The 21,134-nt window shown below is 42.7% G+C and overlaps 2 protein-coding genes across 8 annotated transcripts in view; both read left to right on the top strand.

Annotated features, from left to right (window-relative positions):
- Positions 1-15,711, top strand: part of kazna (kazrin, periplakin interacting protein a) — a 101,480-nt gene extending 85,769 nt beyond the window's left edge. For 3 of the 7 annotated variants that reach the window (XM_034536199.1, XM_034536198.1, XM_034536203.1), the window contains 6 exons: positions 5,843-5,979; positions 6,550-6,720; positions 7,158-7,241; positions 8,354-8,543; positions 9,666-9,802; positions 10,183-12,469. In XM_034536199.1, the coding sequence (XP_034392090.1) occupies positions 5,843-5,979; positions 6,550-6,720; positions 7,158-7,241; positions 8,354-8,543; positions 9,666-9,802; positions 10,183-10,353 (890 nt within the window). In that variant the 3' untranslated portion in view covers positions 10,354-12,469. Of the gene's footprint in view, positions 1-5,842; positions 5,980-6,549; positions 6,721-7,157; positions 7,242-8,353; positions 8,544-9,665; positions 9,803-10,182 lie in introns of all 7 variants that reach the window. The other 4 variants (XM_034536201.1, XM_034536204.1, XM_034536200.1 and 1 more) reach the window with 3 other exon arrangements.
- A 431-nt stretch (positions 15,712-16,142) lies between these two features.
- LOC117732974 (kazrin-A-like) lies at positions 16,143-20,147 on the top strand. The gene is made up of 6 exons (XM_034536205.1): positions 16,143-16,253; positions 17,338-17,569; positions 17,689-17,790; positions 18,398-18,564; positions 18,726-18,867; positions 19,219-20,147. The coding sequence occupies exons 2-6, from the start codon at positions 17,357-17,359 to the stop codon at positions 19,375-19,377; spliced, it is 783 nt and encodes a 260-aa protein (XP_034392096.1). The 5' UTR covers positions 16,143-16,253; positions 17,338-17,356; the 3' UTR covers positions 19,378-20,147.
- Positions 20,148-21,134: the final 987 nt, after the last annotated feature.

Here is a 21,134-nt window from a genome sequence, read left to right as displayed (position 1 = left end):
AGTGCCATCACACCAAAAGGCGAGATGCAATGAACACACCCTTTCCTTAAAGCCATTCATGGTGTTGACTGTTGTTGTACAACTGATGGAAGCAGTTGTGTTGATAATATGAGAGTGCTTGGAAGATAAGTGTAATCCTTGCATTGCTTGCTCTACACTTATCACACTTGGCTAATTGCTGATTAAAATGTATGTGATGGTTGAATCGTCTGTTCAGCAAAGTCACAGAAATTGTCGCTTCCCCTTTTGATTCTCTTTCGTAGAGGGTTTCAAATGCGGTTTAACAGTCAGACTGGCACTTTGTTTAGTATGTCTCATTTACTTTTGAAATCACATTTTGGTTTTATTGCACACATTTGAATTTCATTACTATTACAGTGTATTATAGGCTACTTCCGACCTAACATTCAATATGTTTTGCAATAAATCGTGACGATTCCAAGTCTTGATTGAGCCTGGTTATGTATATTTCTAATAATCCTGAAGTGCTCAACATTCTTTGTCTTGGGATTTCTTGTATATGAAGGGTTAATAATACAGTTTTAAAAAAAATGCAATTTTACAGAGGTTACAAAAACACAGGCCTAATGTTCTTGTAAATATGTCATTAACTGCAGCAATTTCTGTGTGCTGCCAATTAATTGGAGGAGAAATGTCGACTCTATTTGATATCCCCCAGTGTTCACAAGGCTGGCATATTGTGAACATCCCACCAGATGCTCTGGCAAAGAGTTTTCCTCCAAGAATAAGAGCAATGTTTGGTCCTGGGTGTTTTTTTTATTGAAGTGCTACCAACAATTATTGTGAAGCAGAGTAGCTCTGTGTTTTTTTGTTGTTGTTTTCATGTCTTTTTTTTCCTGTGGTTCTGCTCTGGATGAAAAAGCAAAAGGCTGGAGTGATGAAGTAGCGTGAATGAAAATCATCATCCTCTCCTCCACTCTCTGCCTCTCGAGATAATACCTGTTTACTTTGGGAATGGTTCACTCGGTTTGCGGGTAAATTACGTGCAGATTTGCTGGTGCCTATGAATACAAAATGGAGAACGCAGAGAGGAACGGTACTTTTCTGTCTTTTTTTTCTTCATTCTCTCCCTCGCTGTCTGCCTCTCTGCCTTTGTTTGGTGTGATGCCCACAACGTTTCAATGTTAAGGCCTGAGCTCACTCCCACTGGGTGCCAGACACGAGCCTGTGAGCACTATAATTGTAATTGTGGGTAATTGCCAACCTCTCTCAATTGCAGGTTTTGTTATGATCCCTGTGGGCACTCGATCCAACCCAAGAGCTGCTGCTTGAAGTCATTTCATCCCCACCGATGTTAAAGTACACAAATGATGATGAACTGAAACTGTCTTAGTGATCTCAAAAGCCTAAAGTGAAGGCTAATGCAGTGGCACTGTTCCTGAAAGGTGTTTACGCGACTCTTCCTTGGACTTTCTCATCAAAGTTGTGTTCAATGCATTGTATAAGTATAGCTGGCCTTCTCTGCTGTTTTTAATTAGCTATTTCTGCTTTGGCTAATTACTGTCACTGAGGGACTCCCAGTCCGTCCATAGCAGCAGACAGCCATGTATCATCATAGCACAGTTTGCCTGCTCTGTTTAGTGTCATTTCACGCTACACTGTACTCAGAAAGCAGCTCTGTCCTTGACTTCAAGGCCTCTACCTTCACTAGCGACATCTCATCAGGCTACTCGACGTCACGACTTTAAAGTCATTGCAGCAGTTTTAGTGGTGTCTTGGCTTCTTTCTTTAAAAAGAAAAAGCAAAGACTCAATTTTAATTTGATGTGTTTTCTCAAGTCTTTTAGGGATTATTTCTCTTTGCTGGCAGTAGTCTTGAATGGGTTTGGGTCACAGTGGCCCCCCGGTGGTAATGTAGTGCACCTCAGTTAAACAGAGAGATATTGTGCCACCACCGTTGAATCTGAATCTATGACGCAGCTGACTCACATAGCTTGCACCTGAAAAATTAGGCTCAACCCCTTTCAAGATTACAGTGACAGTAAATGTTGTTTTGGGATCCAGTGAAGACCGAGAGGTGAGTAATGAGGTACTGTTACTGGATCAAGATTTGATTTTCCACTTGATACCGTGAGTCAGTTATGCTCCTTAAATAGCTCATGTACTCACAGATCACATATTAGTGTCACGTTTGATCTTTTTTTTAATGGCTACCTTCTAGTTTGTGCATAAACTTGTAACGGAGGTCAAATGTCTTTGCTGAGGTTTGTTGATTGTAGATTATAAAACGTTAATTTATTTTAATGAGCCTGTTATATCACCATGACGGCAAAGATGTCCGTACACTAGTAACAAGGCATGCTCTACAGTGATGGCACTGTATGGCACCAACTCCGATATCAACCTCATGCGAGCAATGAGTTTGTTTTTGCTGAGGAGGTGAGCACACTGTGCAGCCCCGAGGCTCCTACTTCATTATTCAGCTGGCAGATTTAAAATCCCAAACTGTGAACCATGGACTCCCTCCAATGAGCCGATGTCTCTTTTGTTCTCTCCACCAAATAATTATGTTAAGAGCTGACTAAAAGCCTGTCCCTTCTCTTTAGGGCTGAAGTCATATGGAGTAGCATCAGTGTAGAGTGGTTTCATTCATTGACGTGAAGAACATAATTTTCTGGGGGAGTGTGATAAGTCGGTCTACCTTTGTGACCCTGTCGTTGCAGGTGAATTGAACTTAGAAAGCGGCCTTCGCTAAAGCACGGTATTTAGTTCATTGAAATACATACACACTGCATATTCTATGCTGGCACACACTCTTGTCCTTTTAACTATCCATCTTCCTCAGTCAGTGAACCTGATTGTTAGCGCAAGTTGAAAACAGAAAGGCCGGAAAGTAATTCAGCTGAAATCACGGCTGGGATCTTGTTATATTTGCACCATAATAGATGGGGCACACCAGATGATGAGGGTTGTTATTAAACCAAAGGATAGCAGTGAGTGGGGTGTGCAATACGAAGCACGGTGTTAGGTCGGAACGAGTGAACGAGATGGCTCAGTTTTATTTGGTGTCTTTACAGTCAAGTATCCGAAAGTCTTTTTCCTGAATAATGGCTGAATAATGTTTGAGACTATATTGTCCCAGGAATCAGGCCTTCTAACATGTAATGGGTTTTAAAGTGATAGCTCACCAAGCCCCCCCTGTAGGCCTGAAAAGCAGCTGGTTGTAAAGCTGGTTTGTAGTTTGCTTCTTCACGAACAGCAGCAGCTCTGGTGAGCTTGAATTGATGTCAATTACAAAAGGAGTTCCTGTTGTGACATGTTTACGCATTCAAGACATGTCTCCCCCTGCAGTATGATGTGACTGGAACATACTCTAACAACCTCTACTTTACTAAGAGGAAGCAGAACGGCAAAGTATACTGACTCAACATCGACCAAACAAACAACTACATTTAAATAAAAGACACAAGACTCAACACAAGTATGACTAATTGAGAATACAACTGCTCAATTAGTAACCAGCTCATAGGCTACCTTGTAGCCTTTTGCTACAAAAACCCAACTTGACATCCAGGTGTGACAACATCCAGTCATTGTTTATCTACTTTATATACAATAAACATGTATGTTTCTCTCTATTCAAGCAATGTATTTATCTATAAATACGTGGAATTAGATGAGAAGATTGAAATTCTCGTGTCTGAACACTAACTAATGAGTCGTAATGTAAGCCCACCAGTAGCAAAGCGTCATAGAAGAGCCCAGCGGGCTTTTAGCCCACTGCAGTAGTAGATGCACACATTCAACTACTTAACAGCACAAGGGCTTTGGTTAGCTACAGAGCCTTCATGTGGTGAGCTTAAAAAACACTGATTTTAGAGAATGTCAGGAGCGCATGATACAGGCAGGTGTTTTTGATTTTGACATGTAGCAGTGGGAACAGTGGATTGGACTTTTGATGGTCAATGATTGTCCTTGAACCAGATATGATTGAAAAAGTACCCGAATACTATATTCCTGCACTGCATGGCAAGACAGAATAAAGGTGCGTAAAAAGGTACGGATACTGTTCCACCATAAACAGAATATTATATTGAAGCCTCTCCAATAGCTTCCTCTCCATGTCTTCCTCCTCCTCGAGCGCCACACACATTAGTTTCGGGTCTGGTGTCCCTGGTGTCCATGGTGGTCCCCTCTAGTTTCATTTGGTAATAATTCATGGAGGCTTGGACCAAGCCACAGAGTATGTTGGTTATTAATATGGCTGTCAGCAGGAGCAGACATGCTACCACTTCCCCATCTCACCTCCATTCTTTAGTTCAAGTGAGTGCAATGAGCCCAGGACCATCTTTGTTCAATAAAAGTGCTCATATGTACGTTATAAATGGTAAGTAGCATTACTAACACGAGCTGTGAATGTGAATGGACCCTTTTACAGAGTCACAGTGAGAGCTTTATTATATCCGACACCAGGAGGGTTGATGTTGCCAAACGGTCACAGGTGCAGGATGTGAGGCAGCAGCAGTGTTTTTGGCTCATCTCAAAGACGGCTTTGATTTCACTTCCTGAAGCAGGTGCTCGGAGGTTTCCTGTTTCTCTTGGCCAATGAGAGATTGTTCTTGTCTTCATTCGCCGGCTAGTTGGGCTTGAATATTGGTTTTGCTCGTGAATTCCACCTCTAAAGAACGGGTGTACGGTCGAGATATGAAGGGGGGGACAGGGGAAAATGGAGGAGAAACGAGAGGGTGAATCTGTCTTTGTAAAAGTGCGCTTCCATTCCACTTGCCCGAGCATGCTCCCCAGACAACAACTTGTGAATGTCATGCAATTAACCAGGCTGTGATATAAGTTAATGAATGACACACAGCTGGCTCGGAGGGCGATAAAAGACTGAAGAAAAAGAAAGGGGAACACAAGCATCAAGAGGGAAACAGAGAGCTGTGTGATATTATGAAATATCTAGGAGTCAGCGCTGCTGTACTGCAAGGAAATAGACGTCAAAGTGAAGAAGAGAAAGGTGGGCCGACACAGTGAGAATACATAAACTGTAAATAAACTCCATGTTGTCAGTTTGGGAAGATAGTGGGGGGGGGGACTCGGTTTTAAGCAGATGTCTGGAAAATGGCCTTGCGTGAAGAGGGATAATCCAGAGCAAGCAGAAGATGCAGAGGAGAGAAAAAGGATATGTTGTCTTTGACGAAATTAGAGCTTCTGTGAATAACTACACTGAACCATATTCTTTATCATGATGCGTGGGTGAGGAGCCAGAGGATTAGAGAGAGTGTGGCAGAAAGATAGATGAAAAGAGAGACCCAGCTTCTAAAGAATCCAGCAGCAGAGAGGAGATTGACAGGACATGTATGATTCACCCCTTTATCAACACGCAGTCACGCCACACGAAAACCAGCAGGGGTATTTCATGTTTTTACCTAAAACGCTTCATATCTGAAAGCACGTCATAATTATTCACGAATAAACTGCGACAATCTGCAAGTCCTGAGCTAAAAAAGAAATGCGGCACATGAATCACATTTCTGCAGTTAATATGTCTGAATGTTTAACTGTTTTGACCAAAACCAAAAAAGCAAAGACTGTCATTTATAGGCCTAGCCAATGTTACAAATCCTTTTGCTCACTAAAGTCACTCGTCAGTAACCTTGGAAGGCAGCATTTATTATTGTTTAGCTGCTCTCTGGGAATAGACGTCCATAAAACGTTGTCTTTCTCTCAATCACGGTGTGCACAACTCTGTTCGAAACATAAGGGAACTACTTCTGTGATTTAACTCACCATCAATACCCTCTCTCTCTCTCTCTCTCTCTCTCTCTCTCTCTCTCCCTCCCACCCTCTCTCTGTCTCTCTCTCTCTCATCTTCCTTGCAGCCATGAAGTCGGACCGTAAGCGTCTGAAGGTGGAGAAAGCAGACCTGGTGAACCAGATGCAGCAGCTTTATGCCACACTGGAGAGCCGGGAGGAGCAGCTCCGCGACTTCATACGCAACTATGAGCAGCACAGAAAAGTACGGCACCCATTTCTCGTCTCTTCTTGTGTAGCTGTGTTGGTCGGATTCACATTTGCACAACACGGCCTGTCCAAGCAACAACAAAGAGTGATTTTATAAATAAGTCAACACGTGTTCTTCCTCAGAAATGTGTGTGCATGCTCTGGATAGGAATAATAATCCTTAATGTGCCCATTCTACTCAAGTGTAAAGATAAATGAGCACATTGTTAAGCTCTGCATATTTAACTCACTGTGACAATGTTTACATGACGACAAATATAGTTTGTTCTGGTATTAAGATTAGATGCTCAAATATGTGTATTCCTTTTGCATTATATGGTGTCATTTCCAAGCAAAATAACTTCTGGTAGTATCTGTGACTTAACATATACAGCAGGTTTAGGAAGTTTGGTCATTTAAAAATCACAAGACAACACAGGAAGTAGTGACATTAACAATTTAGACCTTTCTCTTCTTCTTGACTTGGGTTCGGTGCCATTATTTAACAGGTTTGACCCATTAGGTTTGTTTTTCGAGGGTATGCTCGGTATGTGAAACAATGCATCAGGATCTCTGTGTCTACCAGGAGAGCGAGGATGCGGTGAAGGCACTGGCCAAAGAGAAGGACCTGCTGGAGCGAGAGAAGTGGGACCTGCGGCGGCAGACCAAGGAAGCCACGGAGCACACGGGGATGCTGCGCTCCCAGCTCGACCTCAAGGAGAACCGCATTAAGGAACTGGAGGCTGAACTGGCCATGGTGAGACAGAGAGACAGACGGGAGAGGGTAACTAGACAGACAGACAGACAGACAGACGAGCAGGCGGAGAGACAGCTCCCTTTAATGCTTTTAAAAAACATGTATCTTTACCATTGTTAAATGAGATTTGTGTTTTAGTATTATATATTTAGTATTAGTATTTTAGTATAGTATATATAGTATACATAACCTGAACACAACAAGTACAGTTATCAAGGCTATGACACAAGTTGAAACTTCTGACAAGATCCGGGAAAAGATCATATTCACAACAAATACTAGCAGTTTATGAAGATGCAAATAAAAAAGCCCAGATTCTAAGTTCCATTACTGTTTCAAGAGTGTGTAGTACGTCTGTCTGTTTATACTGCATATAATCAAACACAGAAAGCCTTTGAATGTACAGTATAGCCATCCGTCATGTCTCCAACCCCCAGATGAATAACTGTGTCAGTCAGAGAATGGAGATCCGGGTGTTTGAGCGGGTTGCAGACAGGGACTACTCTCCTAGGGTCATGGCGGTAAGATGGTCCCCCAGCTTTGAAATTTTTCCTTTGTTGACCCTCATGCTCCCTGGAAATCTCTCCTACTTGTGACCTAATTGTCGTTTAGGAACGCCCCATCCCCCCCATCCCCCCCCCTCAGCTGCACGGTTTTGACTAACCCTCAGCCGACCCTGATCGATCCCAGTGATCCTAACACCAGTGATTCCACGGATTCCCGCTATGATTGATCTGAATGTGGTTTTAATTGAGCGACGTTATGCTTGGGGTGAAAATATTCTGACAATTAATGATTAGTCCAGAGGTTTGTGATTGTGTTGGGGTTTGCATGTTAAAGACTATGATTGATAATCGTTAGACCGCTGGTAGGTAGAGATGATTGCAGCGAAGCTGATTGCTTCCATCTTGATTTGCAGCCTGTTGTTGCTTAGCATGATGATAAGATTTGCACAATAACAATAATTGAAGAATTTGTGAAACACCAACAAGTCAAGGCTAATCAGAAAACACACTCACAAAGAAACCACACTTTTGACAGACACAAAATACACTTGCAAAAACACGTCTCCCAAGGCTACAGCAGCTCGCTGTGGTTCCTGCTAAAAGATTGTGAATTGTACTTTGTGAAGAGGCTCTGCCGAGAAAACGTTTGCATTAAACTTCAAGAAAAGCTTCATCATTTCCAGTTTCTCCAGTTTTACACCACACCGTCCCCTGACTTTCTTCCCTGAAAGGAGGCAAACAGCAAAAACCTCCTGCAGATATTCTTCTCCTCCTTTTTTCTTCGCTGGGCTCTGTGGAGAGGCAAGGAGAGATTTCACACAACAAAAGACAAACATGAATACAGCTGCATTTTTCATGAGGCAACAACCGCATGAGGAGCCCAGGGGAGAACTCACTTGCCTGCATCCACTCGGAGACTTAGTAGGATTCTGGATACATAACTCAACAAGCACTTGTGCACACATATGACACAGAAATATATAGACCACAAAAACAGTGAGATAAAAAAACACCAATTGACTCAAAACAAACCAGAAAACCTCTCTCTCTCTCTCTCTCTCTCTCTCTCTCTCTGTCTCTCTATCTCTCTCCTTTGCGACTAATTGCATCCGTTTGTCCTTCTCAAGGCCAAACAGTCACTAGCAACCCTGACCAAGGATGTGCCCAAGCGTCACTCTCTGGCCATGCCCACGGAAACGGTTGTGAACGGCAACAACCAGGAGTGGGTGATGCAGGCCGACCTTCCCCTGACCGCTGCCATCAGACAGAGTCAGCAGACCCTCTACGTCCACACGGGCCACCCCACTGACCGACAAGGTGACCAGCTGGTTCTACCGTCCTCTAGCCTCTGCATGCTCGTGTGAACTGGCTTCACGCACATTTACTCCTGTCTTCCGCTCAGAGCGACCAGATTGATGGCCGCTGATGATGCTCCGGTCGCTCCATTTCATGCGCTTCATGTAGCAGTTACAGTGAACATATTGTTTGGGCTTTACACCTTCCATTTGTCTTTGCCACACACAAATATTTTCTCTGTATTTGACAAATGGTGACAGCTGAGGATCAGTTGGGTGATAAGTAGTGTTTCTGTCTGGTGAAATGTATTTTTTTCCCCAACAACAAACGTAAATTCACTATACGTTATGTCTTAGATGTCGCAGTAAAATGTACTTTTCAGGCCCCTCACAACATTTGCTCCTTCAGCTTCACCATTTCACTGATTCGTGCTCACACACTCTGCAGACGAAGGCGGTGAAACCACTTAATCTGTCACTGCTTTAGTGAACCATGGCTACATGCGCACATTTGGTACTAAAGTGCATCGCCAACTGCAAGCCAGAGCATGAACAGTCATTGATAGTTATTCTGAAATAGCTGTAGTCCGAGGGTAACATCATAGTTAAATAATCTTCCCCCTCAAAATGAATAGTAAAGTGTCGTCAAGGGGCCTGGGCCAACCATACAGAACAAAACTTAAAGAAATATAAGACTAAGAAGAAAGTTCTCCACAAACTAGCCTTGCTTCCACCAGACTGGGCGTCCATCTCCATCCCGCTAGAGATTGTTTGAAGGGCCTCAAACAGACTGTTGGGGACGTCTGGAGGAAGAAACAGACAAAGACACTAAAAGAGAGAAAACATGTGAACCGCGAACTCTCAAATTGCTATGAAATTGTTTGTATTGTATGTACATCAGTTTCACTGCTTCACACACTCGCTCAACCTCTGTGAAGCTGTTTTCTCTGTTGCTTGGCAACTACAGATAATTGCGAATAATTTCAGGCTATTGGTCGGGGGCTTTTTTTTAAATACGTTTTCGTTTTCAGGCTGGAGAGGCATTGTTGAGAAGAATCAGAAGTGCCCTGTTCACTACTTTTGGCCAACAAAACACCCCGAAAAGGAAACAAGTCTTATCTGTGTTCCTTCTTGTCCCGTTCAGTGGCTGCCGTGCGAGTGAGCCCGTGCCACTCGCGTCAGCCCTCCATCATCTCCGATGCCTCGGCGTTGGAGGGAGACCGGTCATCCACACCAAGTGACATCAACTCACCACGCCATCGGACCCACTCCCTCTGCAATGTAAGAGCTGCCCACCACCTCGCCCTCCCAAGTAATCGCCTCCTCTGTGGTAACCGCCGACTGTACTGCTCCCTGGCCGCCGTCGTTTCCTCCCGCCATCGCTCTGGCTGTTTTCATGTTTTCCCCACACAGCAATGTTGTGTACTCACTCTGCAGCTGTGACTTGAATTAATGTGAAAACCAGCCGTGGTTGTTCCATAATTGCACGCCTGGCAGCATGTCAAGTGACACTTCCCCTTTGTGTTGTGATCTTTATCTTTCCTGGTCTTTATCGCCCACTCTGCGCCACTTCGGCTGGCTTCTCCGCTCTTGTATCGCTCTCTTCCCGTTGCCCATGTCTTCATCCTCTGCTTCCCTCTGCTGTCTCTTTCGTCCTTCAGTCCCTAGAAGATCTGGAGGAGGCGAAGCGTAAGAAGAAGAAAGAGAAGATGGGTCTGGGCTCTCTGTCGCGTGTCTTCGCCCGGGGGAAGCAGCGCAAGTCCCTCGAGCCTGGTTTGTTTGATGGTACTTCAACGCCTGATTATTACATAGAGGAAGATGCAGACTGGTAAAGCACTCATGTCCAAGCGAACCAGCTGGAGAGCCTTTTTGGCAGTGATCAGAAGACAGCAGTGTGTGTGTGTGTGTGCGTGTGTGAGTGAGTGTGTGTTGGATGTCAGTGTGTACAGCTATAATAATGTGTGTGCCTGCGCAGACTCGCATACATCCATACTTCCGTGTGGGTGAGAGTGTTTGCATGCGTGAGTCGTCCATGGTCAGAGGCCATGTGAGGAGGCGGAGGCGCGTCTTGCTTTGCTGAAGTGTAAATCTTAACAAGCAAAGTGCACCTGTTTGTATGTACAGTCCTGTAAATAGAGTGGACAGTGTGACATCACGACCATGTGGATATGTTCTATTGTATCTGCCCGCCAACACGACTGTGTTACTGGATCTTTTAATTGTTCTTTACATTTTGACTTTTTGTTTTCACTCAACTGGAAACTTGAAGGACTGCTGTACTTGTAAATAACAACAGTTGATGTGCACTTTGTGCGTGTAAATGTCTCCTTGTCCTGAATGCCTTTTTGTTATTTTTGACATGTACTCCCTTCCTCTCACTACCTTTTAACTTGAACTCCTCACTGTTTATTGTCCTGCTTGGTCCATCCCCCTCCTTCCACACTGCCATGATGAGAACAGTTTCCTGTCGGCAACATGCAGACTCCTCAAATCCGCCTCTAATTCGGTCGCACAACACATCCCTCAGCCTCCAAGAAAACTGTACTCCTTGATGTTCGCTCAATTGAGACTTCAAAGACGCTGCTAAGCGAGGAATAAACTTTCTATGCAGAACAGTTTGTTCCACTTCACCATTAAGCCAAACAGGAAATGCAAGAAATGTGTTTTCTATCTGCCAAGATAGAAGGTACATGCCGAAGGTACATGTGTGACATGCATGCACATAGTCCCAGTCCCCAAATGCATGTTGAACAAAACCTTGCTAACAGAAATGTATTTCTCTGGGTATGTTGTCGAGTAGGGCTTTAAAAAAAAAAAAAAAAGAGAGGTCAGTTACTAATTTCATGATGTTTATTCATGATTTTATCCATTACAAATGAAGTTATTTGATTTCTTATTCAGAAAAACTTTCTGATCGATGTTAAGGAGCTTAACATCCCAAACTAAACATATAACATTTTAATCTGCACCTATAAGGCTCTTTGTACAAACGTTCATTTAAAATATATTCATGGTCAGCCAAGTTAACAGTCACAAAAAAAACCGGCACTACACTTTGAATGCTTAAGTAATTATCCCACTTATTCATGAGGCTTTGTACCATTTTCTTACTGTAGGATCTTACAGTAGCTTGTAACTTTATCGTTTTATTAATACTGAAAATTATTCTGGGAACAGTTAGTCTAACAAAAGAAAGCTATTATCATAACATAAGTAAGATATTGTAGATATTATACTGATGGTCAAGGCTTTTCCAAACCTCTTGAATTGGATCACTTTACCAGAAAATCTGAACTTCAATTAAGAGTCCTGAGCGTGGAGCAGACATTAAATGACCTGTTATAACAATAAGGAGTGCCAACCCCGGAGCTTAAAGATCAGATTTAAGCAGGCTAATCAAACTGAAGCATACCTTCTCCCATGACCCCCAAATTCTGATGCAGAGTTCAAGCCACCAGCTGGAGGGAAAAAAAGCAATTAACTTTGTGCCAAAGGTTAATAGTGTTTCTTTAAGCACAAGAATGACTAGAGACGTGGGATTATTTTCATTCATTCATTGGATGGAGTCTGCACTGCCACCCCCAGGAAATCTTTTCTCGCCCTGATTTTAAACTAACACTGTCGGTCTCGTCTGAAACACTATAGAGTCACAGATTACAATGGAGCTGTGGTCAACCACAGTGCTTGTCAAAGATTAGCATTTAGCTCAACCTGCATTTGGGCTCACGGATATTGGATTTAGAGGTGAATCCCAAAGTTAAGTCACCATGTATTTAATTGTATGTATAAGAACAACAGCTCAACCACTTTATTTCATTACTCATTTAATGAGATGTATGAAAGTCTAGGCTATTTTTTCATTTTATCAACCTCTGCTGAGGGGGGGGGGGGGAAACACATATCAAATGAAAAACATTGTATAATGTTTATGTTTTGAGCCACGGCCTCTTTGTTTTGTTTTTTTGTTTTTTTCACAAATATTTTACTTTTTGTAAATTACAGAAATAAAATTAATATTATTATTAAAGAGTTTTTATTTAAAGTTAAAGTTGTAGGCCTCATTGGAGGACTTCTATTGTGAAGTCCTGAGATGTTTAGAAGTGGATATAGTAGCAAACTTTTAAAGGCATGGCAACAAAATTACGCTCAAAAGAACTAAGAATAAGATTATTTTAAAATAAAATAAATAACGTTGAACTTCCATGTGGCTGTCCTCTCTTTCCCTGTGTTAACATTTGTGTGTTCACATGTTCATTTGTCTTGGTGTGGCTCTAATCCTGATTTGTCCCTTTATGCTAGAGGGGCTGCCATTTTTAACATGTGCGTTGAGCCTCCCTCAGCCCTGCAAGTCCCTCTGAGAGAGGACTGCATCCCCAAAAGCTTCCAAATGGCCTCCTTTCCTCTCTTTCCCAATTTGAACTCCTTGTTAAAAAGAAAAGAAAAGCATTACTTATTCCTCTTCGATATTGAAATCAATGATCAGAAAACGGAGGAGATTGGAAAGGAAGCCATGTTAGATTGTTGGAGCAGACCTCATATATGTCAGCACATGGTGTCAATAATGTTCTGCTTTGATTTGACCCCTGACCTCTAACACTGACCCCTCTTGCCTGACCTCCAACGGACTCTCAACACAGTGAAGTGACCCAAGAAGTAATCAATCAGACTCAGTAAGACCAAGGTACACAAGTTCCAATTGCTTTGAAAATGAGCTGTGCTGCTGGGTTGCACGCTGTGTTTGCAGATGCCTGCTAACTCTCAAACAACATCACAGAATGACCTTGGAACTGAGCACTTCTTCAAGTTCAATCTAATTCTGATACAAATCATCCAAAAACAATTGAGTTCTACCGTATGTGATGTGCTTTCAGGAGCAACGGATGATAACATATCACCTGAACAGCATCCTCTTGAATCGAAGTCTAATATTAGTTTAACACAGATTTCAGATTTGACAGATTCTCATAAATTTACCAGTTTAAAGAATAGTTTGACATTTTGTGAAATACACTGACTGGCCTTCTTGTGGAGAGTTGATTCTACATTCATGTCTAAGGTCAATATGAAGCTACAGCCAGCAGCCTGTTAGCTTAGCTTCGTGTTCACTGTATCAATTTCCTCATCTCACTCTGGGCAAGAAAGTGAACGTGTTCCCCGAAATTCAAACTATTCTTTTAACTTCCTTTAAACTGAAATTAAAGCTACAGCCAGCAGTCACCCAACGAAAGGGGAAAAGCGCATTTCCCAACATATAGATCTGCTTATTTAAGGCTCTCTACTCAACTTGGCTGTAATAATGCATCTGAAACGTCCATCTGGACTCTTGATCCATTCAACTGTAAAACATTTTGAATTGCAAAATCTGAAAAAATGTAAAATATCTATCAAATGTATCACATGCATTTTGGTACTACGTGCTCCTCCATTTCTCACCCGGAGTGTGGCATCGCATCAGAATCGCTGCTGTTGTAGGGATAACATCCATCACACCAGCTATTGAAGGGCACGTTTAGGGCTTTGATTGCTTGAACAAAAGCGTTTTCTGCGTATTAAGCCCTCAAGATCCATCACTGTGTACACAACGCATCAAACACTCATGGCCTCACATAAAGGATGGAAATGTCTTCACAGTAGTACGGCCACAGCGCTGTAGTATGTCTTTTTGTCCGCTTTCGGTGTTGTTTTGTTAAAAAGGCTCAATAGGCTCAGGTCCACAGGAGGACCCGGTTCTCGGCTCACACAGAGTCCAGGGTCTGAAAGGTTTGGCGTCCAACTGGGGGTTAGTCCGTCAATTCTTAAGTTTCTTTATGTGACGCCTTGGTATGAACTGAAAGATAGACCCTTTATCTTTCTATCCAAAAAGCTGATTTATTCAGCTTAATATGAATTGCTCTTCGAGGGCCATATAGAAGTGCACCTTCAGTTTACGTATCGCTCTAAGGAGGGCACATAAAAGCTTGAAATGAATTAATGAACTTGAGTTTAATACAACTAACCTGCCATCATTTAATGGTGAATCTCTTTTTGGACTCGCACACATTAGTGCAGTAAATTCTGCCATAAAGGAGGGTTTCTATTTGGAAACAAGGAGAAAAAGAAACACGCTTTGGGATCTGTTTTAAGATTAAAAGGCTCCAGGTACACATAGCGAGCGTCATTCCATCTCGCATTTCTATTTTTCCACTGAAACAAAAAGGATGCTTTGTCAGGTAAAGATTCTGAAGCCGTCCTTTATGACTGAAATCTCAGGTGGATGCTTTTGTTTCAGGCCTGAGAAGTTAAAGCTCCTGTGTACTGTCACTGGTTGAGTCAGAGAGCACCTTAAAAGTATGAGACGAGACAGGTGGATTTTGTGAATGTTGCTTGTGTTATCGAATACAACACATTAGGTGACGCTGCACAGGCAGTACTATTTTTACTTTCTCCCTAGACAATACCTCAAGTGGAGGAGTGTGCTGCATGCATGAGCTGCTGGAGCAATGATAATATGTCCAATCTTAAAAGTAATACATTATGCTCCACCAACCGCTGAGCCCAGAACTGGTACTGGGGTGCCACCTGCTGGTAAAGACAGGGCAACGTGTCTCAGTTAAACAAAGTGAGCTGCGTTGTTGGCCAGTATATTTAAATATTGACAAAAAAGGTAAACGGGGGAAACATTTGGTCCAAGTTAGGAACATAAAGGTCAAACATTCCAAGACATAATTTGAGGAGCATTTAAAGGACATATTACAATTTCAAGGCAGAATTTACCCTACAGTTAATTTGAGTCAGATTTCATAACGCATCAAAATGGAACTTCATTTTCCAAAATTGCAGGCTTTCTGTTGTCATGGAGGTGTTGCTGCAGGCTAATTTATACGCGTTAATTCAACAGGTCAAACAGCTGCGTGTTTAATAGACTTCTTAAGTGAGGAGCTTGTTTATAAAAGCTGCAACTTTGTTTACAAGTTGGCAGACGTTTGGCTCGTTGTCATGCAGCCAAAAAGCTTAGGATGTGGTTTAAAGCGTGTTTGTTTTGAAGAAAATACTCGTGTCTCGTTCCCTTCGCCCACTGAGCACATTGTATGTTAAACTGATTCAAAATTGTTACAGTATGTTGGGATTAATGTGTTTTGCTTTTTCATCGCTCACTATACCCACTACCACCTCTGCCTTCACTCACGCCCTCAACTACATCACCCACATGCCCCCCCCCCCCCCCCTCCCCCCCACACCCCACGCCCCCTTCACGCTCCCACTTAGACTCAGACTGCCTCTCCAGCCCCACCCGCCACTGCCTCAGCCTGTCAGACGGGTCGGAGGACCAGCTGGACCGCCTCCAGCAGGTGGAGCTGGCCAGGATGACGCCCATGTCCCAGTGGAGGGCTGGCACTGTGCAGGCCTGGCTGGAGGTTGTCATGGCAATGCCAATGTACATCCGCACCTGCTCAGAAAATGTCAAGAGTGGAAAGGTAGGATTAAACCGCTGGCATGATGCAGGTGGACTCACTTTGCTTTTTTCCCCCCTGCTGTTTCCAATGTACACAAGTTATATAACCTGTAATATTTCAATCCACCTGGTGTTTGTTTAAAGGACACTTTGTGGCTTTAGTTGCTGAACAGTATCCCACTTTGCAGGTTTTACTTGGACTAACAGATGAAGACCTGGAGCTGGGTTTAGGTGTCAGCAGTGTAATGCATCGCCGGAAACTCCGCCTGGCCATTGAGGATTACAGAGATGCTGAGAATGGTAGAGGGTGAGGAAGGGACACAGAGAATTATTGTACATTATGTGATAATGTAAGAGGGCCATCTGCTGGAGATTTATAATAACAACATTTACAAGTTGCAATATTGACTTTAAATAGAGAGATAAGTGTTGAAACATAAAGCTCCAATAAATGCAACAGTCAGTCACACTGTCTTTACGGCAGTTTTGAAAGTTTCCTAATGACATACAGGTCAGTTAAAGGTAAATTCTCCATAAGAGTCTGTTAGCCCAGCACAAAGCGATCTGTCCACAGCTTTTCCTTGTTTTTATGAACAGCTATTTTAAACAGGTTAAAAGGGTAAATTCACTACTGTGGGTTTTGAGTTATGGAGCCTCAATAGCACTTAGACTTCAACAGCAATATACCTCTACAAAATAGTTCCTCTAGATAGTCTAAATTCCCAACATATTTTTCAGAAACCCAGGTTTGTTTTGTTTGCATCTTACTGTTATAGAAGACTACAAAAAAAAAACATAACACTGTTGTATGATAAGCTGGAATCATAAAATAGCCAACAAGCAATTTGCAAGCCAAATAACATTTTTTTATTAGATTTCTTGTGCATTTTAATATGTTTGTCACTGAAAATGAGACTAATAATATACAAATGATCATTCCCTCGAATTGCAATAACAGTCCAAATAATTTCCATTAAATTTTTCAAAATGTTTTTGTTTTTAGGCGAAGGGCTTTTTTAATTGAAAAGTCATTAGATTATCAAAATTGCTGTGGAATTCTGTTTACATTTTGATGACAGTGTTGGTCAAAACATCGATATTATTCAAATTCACCCTAAAATCACCATCAGAGCCACATTTGATAGCAATCCCTCCAAATGTCAGTTGTGGTTTTGAGCAAAGGTCAGAACATTACCAAAGTCCGTATGATTAATCCTCTGGGAACCATTAATGTCTTTGCAAAAAGTCATGACAAGCCATCCAAATAGCTCTTGACTGCCACAAGCCACCGGTGAATCTTCATGAATGGATTCCCCAAAGCGGGTTTTCTTTGTGGTTGAGGTGAAGGGACTCTAACTAATGTTCTTATACACTTTGCCTGCAGGCTGTCCAAGGCTGCAGACATGGACCACCACTGGGTGGCCAAGGCCTGGTTGAGTGACGTGGGCTTGCCTCAGTACTCCCAGGCCTTTCACAACCACTTGGTCGATGGGCGTCTGCTGAACTCCCTGACACGTCGCGACCTTGAACGTCACCTCAACATCACCAAGAAGTTCCACCAGGTCAGCTTGCTGCTGGGCATCGAACTGCTGCACTTACTCAATTTCGACAAGGAGGTAAGTGAGTTTCTGTGCCACGTTCACAAGCAGAGGACGATCGTGAACTCACTCGGCTCTGCTCCAGCGGTAGGTGAAAAAAGTTGTTTAAAAAAAGTATATGCCAATATTGTTTCCAGGCACTGCAGGCTCGTCGGATACAGTGTGAGCACCAGAATGTGGATCCGTTGGTGTGGACCTCTCATCGGGTCATGAAATGGATCAAGGATATTGACCTGAAGGTGAGGATGGAGAGAGAGAAATAATTAATACATATAAAAAACACCCTAAAACAATATATTATCCTTTTTAGACTGACATCTTGAAACATAAATTGAAGCTACAGTGGTTGCAAATTAGCAAATATTTGGATTGAATACTAATAACCAAGAGATACAAATGTATTGAGAATGATAAGAACACTATCACATGGTATTGTGGGTAACAGGCTCTTGTGTTTACTCAGCACTCCCTATCTCCACAGTGATTTGTTAATGTATTTCTAAACTGCTCCTCAGAATACCGCCTCGCGATGCTGCAATATGGATCTCCCAAGTCAGCATTGTCTCGTCATAGGACAACATGTTGCTATTATGAAGTAGTGCCACATTCAGCGTGTGTAGAGATAAGGCCGTCTGGATTGACATCCTGTTAATATCCTCAGGGAGTGTGAATTTATGCTGACATTTAACAAATTAATTAATATGTTCTTTGTCTAGGACCCAACTTGATATCAGTGCATTTTCCTTCAGCCAGTCGTGTGCGCCGCGTTATGTCAGAAGATTTGACATTCCATCTAAGAAATAGAGATGATTCACTCTTTGGCCTTCTTCCCATCCAACTGTCCAGGAGTTTGCTGAAAGTCTTCTAAGCAGCGGTGTTCATGGCGCTGTCATGGTGCTCGACCCCACTTTTAACACTGACGCCATGGCAACAGCACTGGGGATCCCGAGCAACAAGCACATGGTTCGCCGACACCTTGTTGAGGAGATGAAAACCTTGATTAGCCCAGCCAGGTGAGAGCAGACACTCTCCGAGACAGATCCCACTAAGGCTCTACTTCTGCTGATGCCGTATTTGCTTTTAAATGTTGCACAAAGGTGTGTTCTGGTGTCTTTTAAATGCTATTTGAGGCCGCTGTCCACAACACTCTGCTCCAACCCATGTTTCCTTTCAGGACGGATGCCAAGCTGGACTATGAGCACCTCGGCCTGGGAACTCCACCAACCCTCGTCCGCCAGAACTCCATTGGCAGACCGCCCAGCTCCACCGGGCGACACACTGATGACGAAGGCTCGCTGAGGAGGAGGGCTGTGAAGGTGGGAGGAGAGGGGGGATTCTCTTCTTGAACCTTTCATAGTTGTTTCTCTCTGTTTCAGCCTACGTTTTGATGTAAGAATGACAGACAGGCTCATGCAGCTTAGTGCTGACACATAAGAAGACACTTAGAAATAACAGATTTGACACAGCAGGCGTACAACATTAATGAGATCGATGCAGACTAGATCGTCTGTGTGGCAGCGAGCTGAATACCAAATACAAGACACAAACTAGGCTGATGGAGTGGAAAAAAGTGCTTTAATTAGTGAGAATAGTGCATCAGAAGCATCAAGTAAACAGGGCCTCGTTTGAGTGTATTTGTGGTAACAATAAATTAATATGTGTTTCAGCCTCCCACAGGGTTCAGCCCCAAAGCCCGCAATGGGCGAGACTTGAGTTGCCATAGCAGCTACGGCTCCCTGCCTCGGGAAGGCCGAGACCAGACTCCGCCCAGAGCTGAGGGAAGCCCGATCCACGGTTACACCAGCATCGAGGTCACCAACGTTTGAGGTCATCACAGTGGGACGAAACACCAGTTGTCGGCTTCATCACAACTAAATCTACACTGTGGACGTTTGTCATGTGTGCCCGAATATGAGATGGTTATTTTCTCTACAGATGAGGACTAAAAGGACAGATTGCACTTTTTAAAACGAGACAGGATTCTGTTTTTACAAGTCTCCTGGTTTTCCAAGGCTTTCATTGTTCGCAGGTGGTATTTTGATGTATTAGAGGGCAGTGATTTCTCTCTGAATCAAAAGATGCAGGTCGCAAGCTAAATGATTATTTTTCTATTTTTTGTGTGTAAATGGTTCTTTGTGAATCAATATTTGACTTTTGTTGACTGGTTGCTAGTGACGGTTTCTCTGAGGGAAATTAGATTTTTCTTTTTTGTATAATACAGGTACTTGAAGACACAATGGAAAAGGTTTCATATCAATGTAAATTGTTCTTGTTTCATTCAGTTCTGCTGTCTGTGATGCCTTGTCAGTGTAGCTGAGGACAGTGGACAAAACTTTTTTTTAATTCTACAGTTTATGTTTGATAGCCATTTTTTCATCTTGCACATTTACACAGTCGTGTCTAAACGGATGTAGCACCCTCTTCTGATGTTTTTATACTGTGAAGTAAATGTGGGAAAAAAATATTTTAACAATGGCAACAAAAGATGACTGCAGAGCTGTATGTCCATAGAAGCCTCAGGGCTGAAAGGTGTGAGGATGCATATATGTAAAAAATGAAAAAGGTTCCTTTAATGAAATAAAGATTACGTCTTACATGTTATAGTCCTGTGCACCCATCTTCAGCAGAAAGTTCAATGAAACAAATTTTAACAATAACAATAAGCAAAATGACTATATGTAATGTGAAGGGGATTTCTAACAATTACAAACTTACAGTGTTATCAGCGAGTGAAAGCAAGAAGAGTTATACAGTTGATGAAGTTGATGAAGGTCAAACAAGAGCTATAGAAGAAGAGTGAACATTTGACTTAAACTCATCAGATACCAGAAACACAACCCCACATCAAAACTAATGTTGCACAGCCTGTGCTGGAGCGGGTAGAAACTTAATAAGGCCATATAATGTATAAGATGTGCATGTCTGCAGGCTGGTTTGGGCCTTTTTCTGTCCCCTGGTGGCCAAAAACAACAACATAAAACCAAGCAGGAGTGGTGGTGTATGAACTGTATGAATGAGAGGAACTTTGACTCTGTGAGACAGAGGAAATTATAGAAATACTAGAAATGTATGAATAAAGGAGGAAAACCGATCCCCCTTATTGAACTCATTTGCATGAGAAAGTGTGTGTGGTTCATTGCCTCCACTGTGATGTAAATGAGGTCCAAACTGAACTCACTGATTACATTTGCCTGTTAACACTGACCCTGTACCCGCGACTGATTTCTCCACAGTATTTTGGTGAGTCACTCCGGTAATCTATTCTCTCTCTGCTGCCCGTTGAACAAGTTAACTCAAGTCTCTGTTTAGACCTCCAGGCAAGACGACATGGTGCAACTTCCCCCTCACAGTGACTCGAACATTGTAGCAAGCGGAGGATGACACAGCAACAAGGTACACAGCTTCCCTCTGCAACCCACCCAGGGTTGGGAACAATCTGGCCATTCATTACATGATGTCCATCATGTACTCTGAGATATGAGCGGCATGACGAGGTAAGGTGTGTCAGGCGAAGTTCCACCTGAGAAAGGTTAATGTCCTACACTTGAGGCCATTAAATCAAGCTTATCTATATCTGAATATA

Source organism: Cyclopterus lumpus, chromosome 7, assembly GCF_009769545.1.
Source record: "Cyclopterus lumpus isolate fCycLum1 chromosome 7, fCycLum1.pri, whole genome shotgun sequence".
NCBI lineage: Eukaryota > Metazoa > Chordata > Actinopteri > Perciformes > Cyclopteridae > Cyclopterus > Cyclopterus lumpus.
The sequence above is the reverse complement of the archived record's forward strand: the minus strand, read 5'-3'. Positions and strand labels throughout refer to the sequence as shown.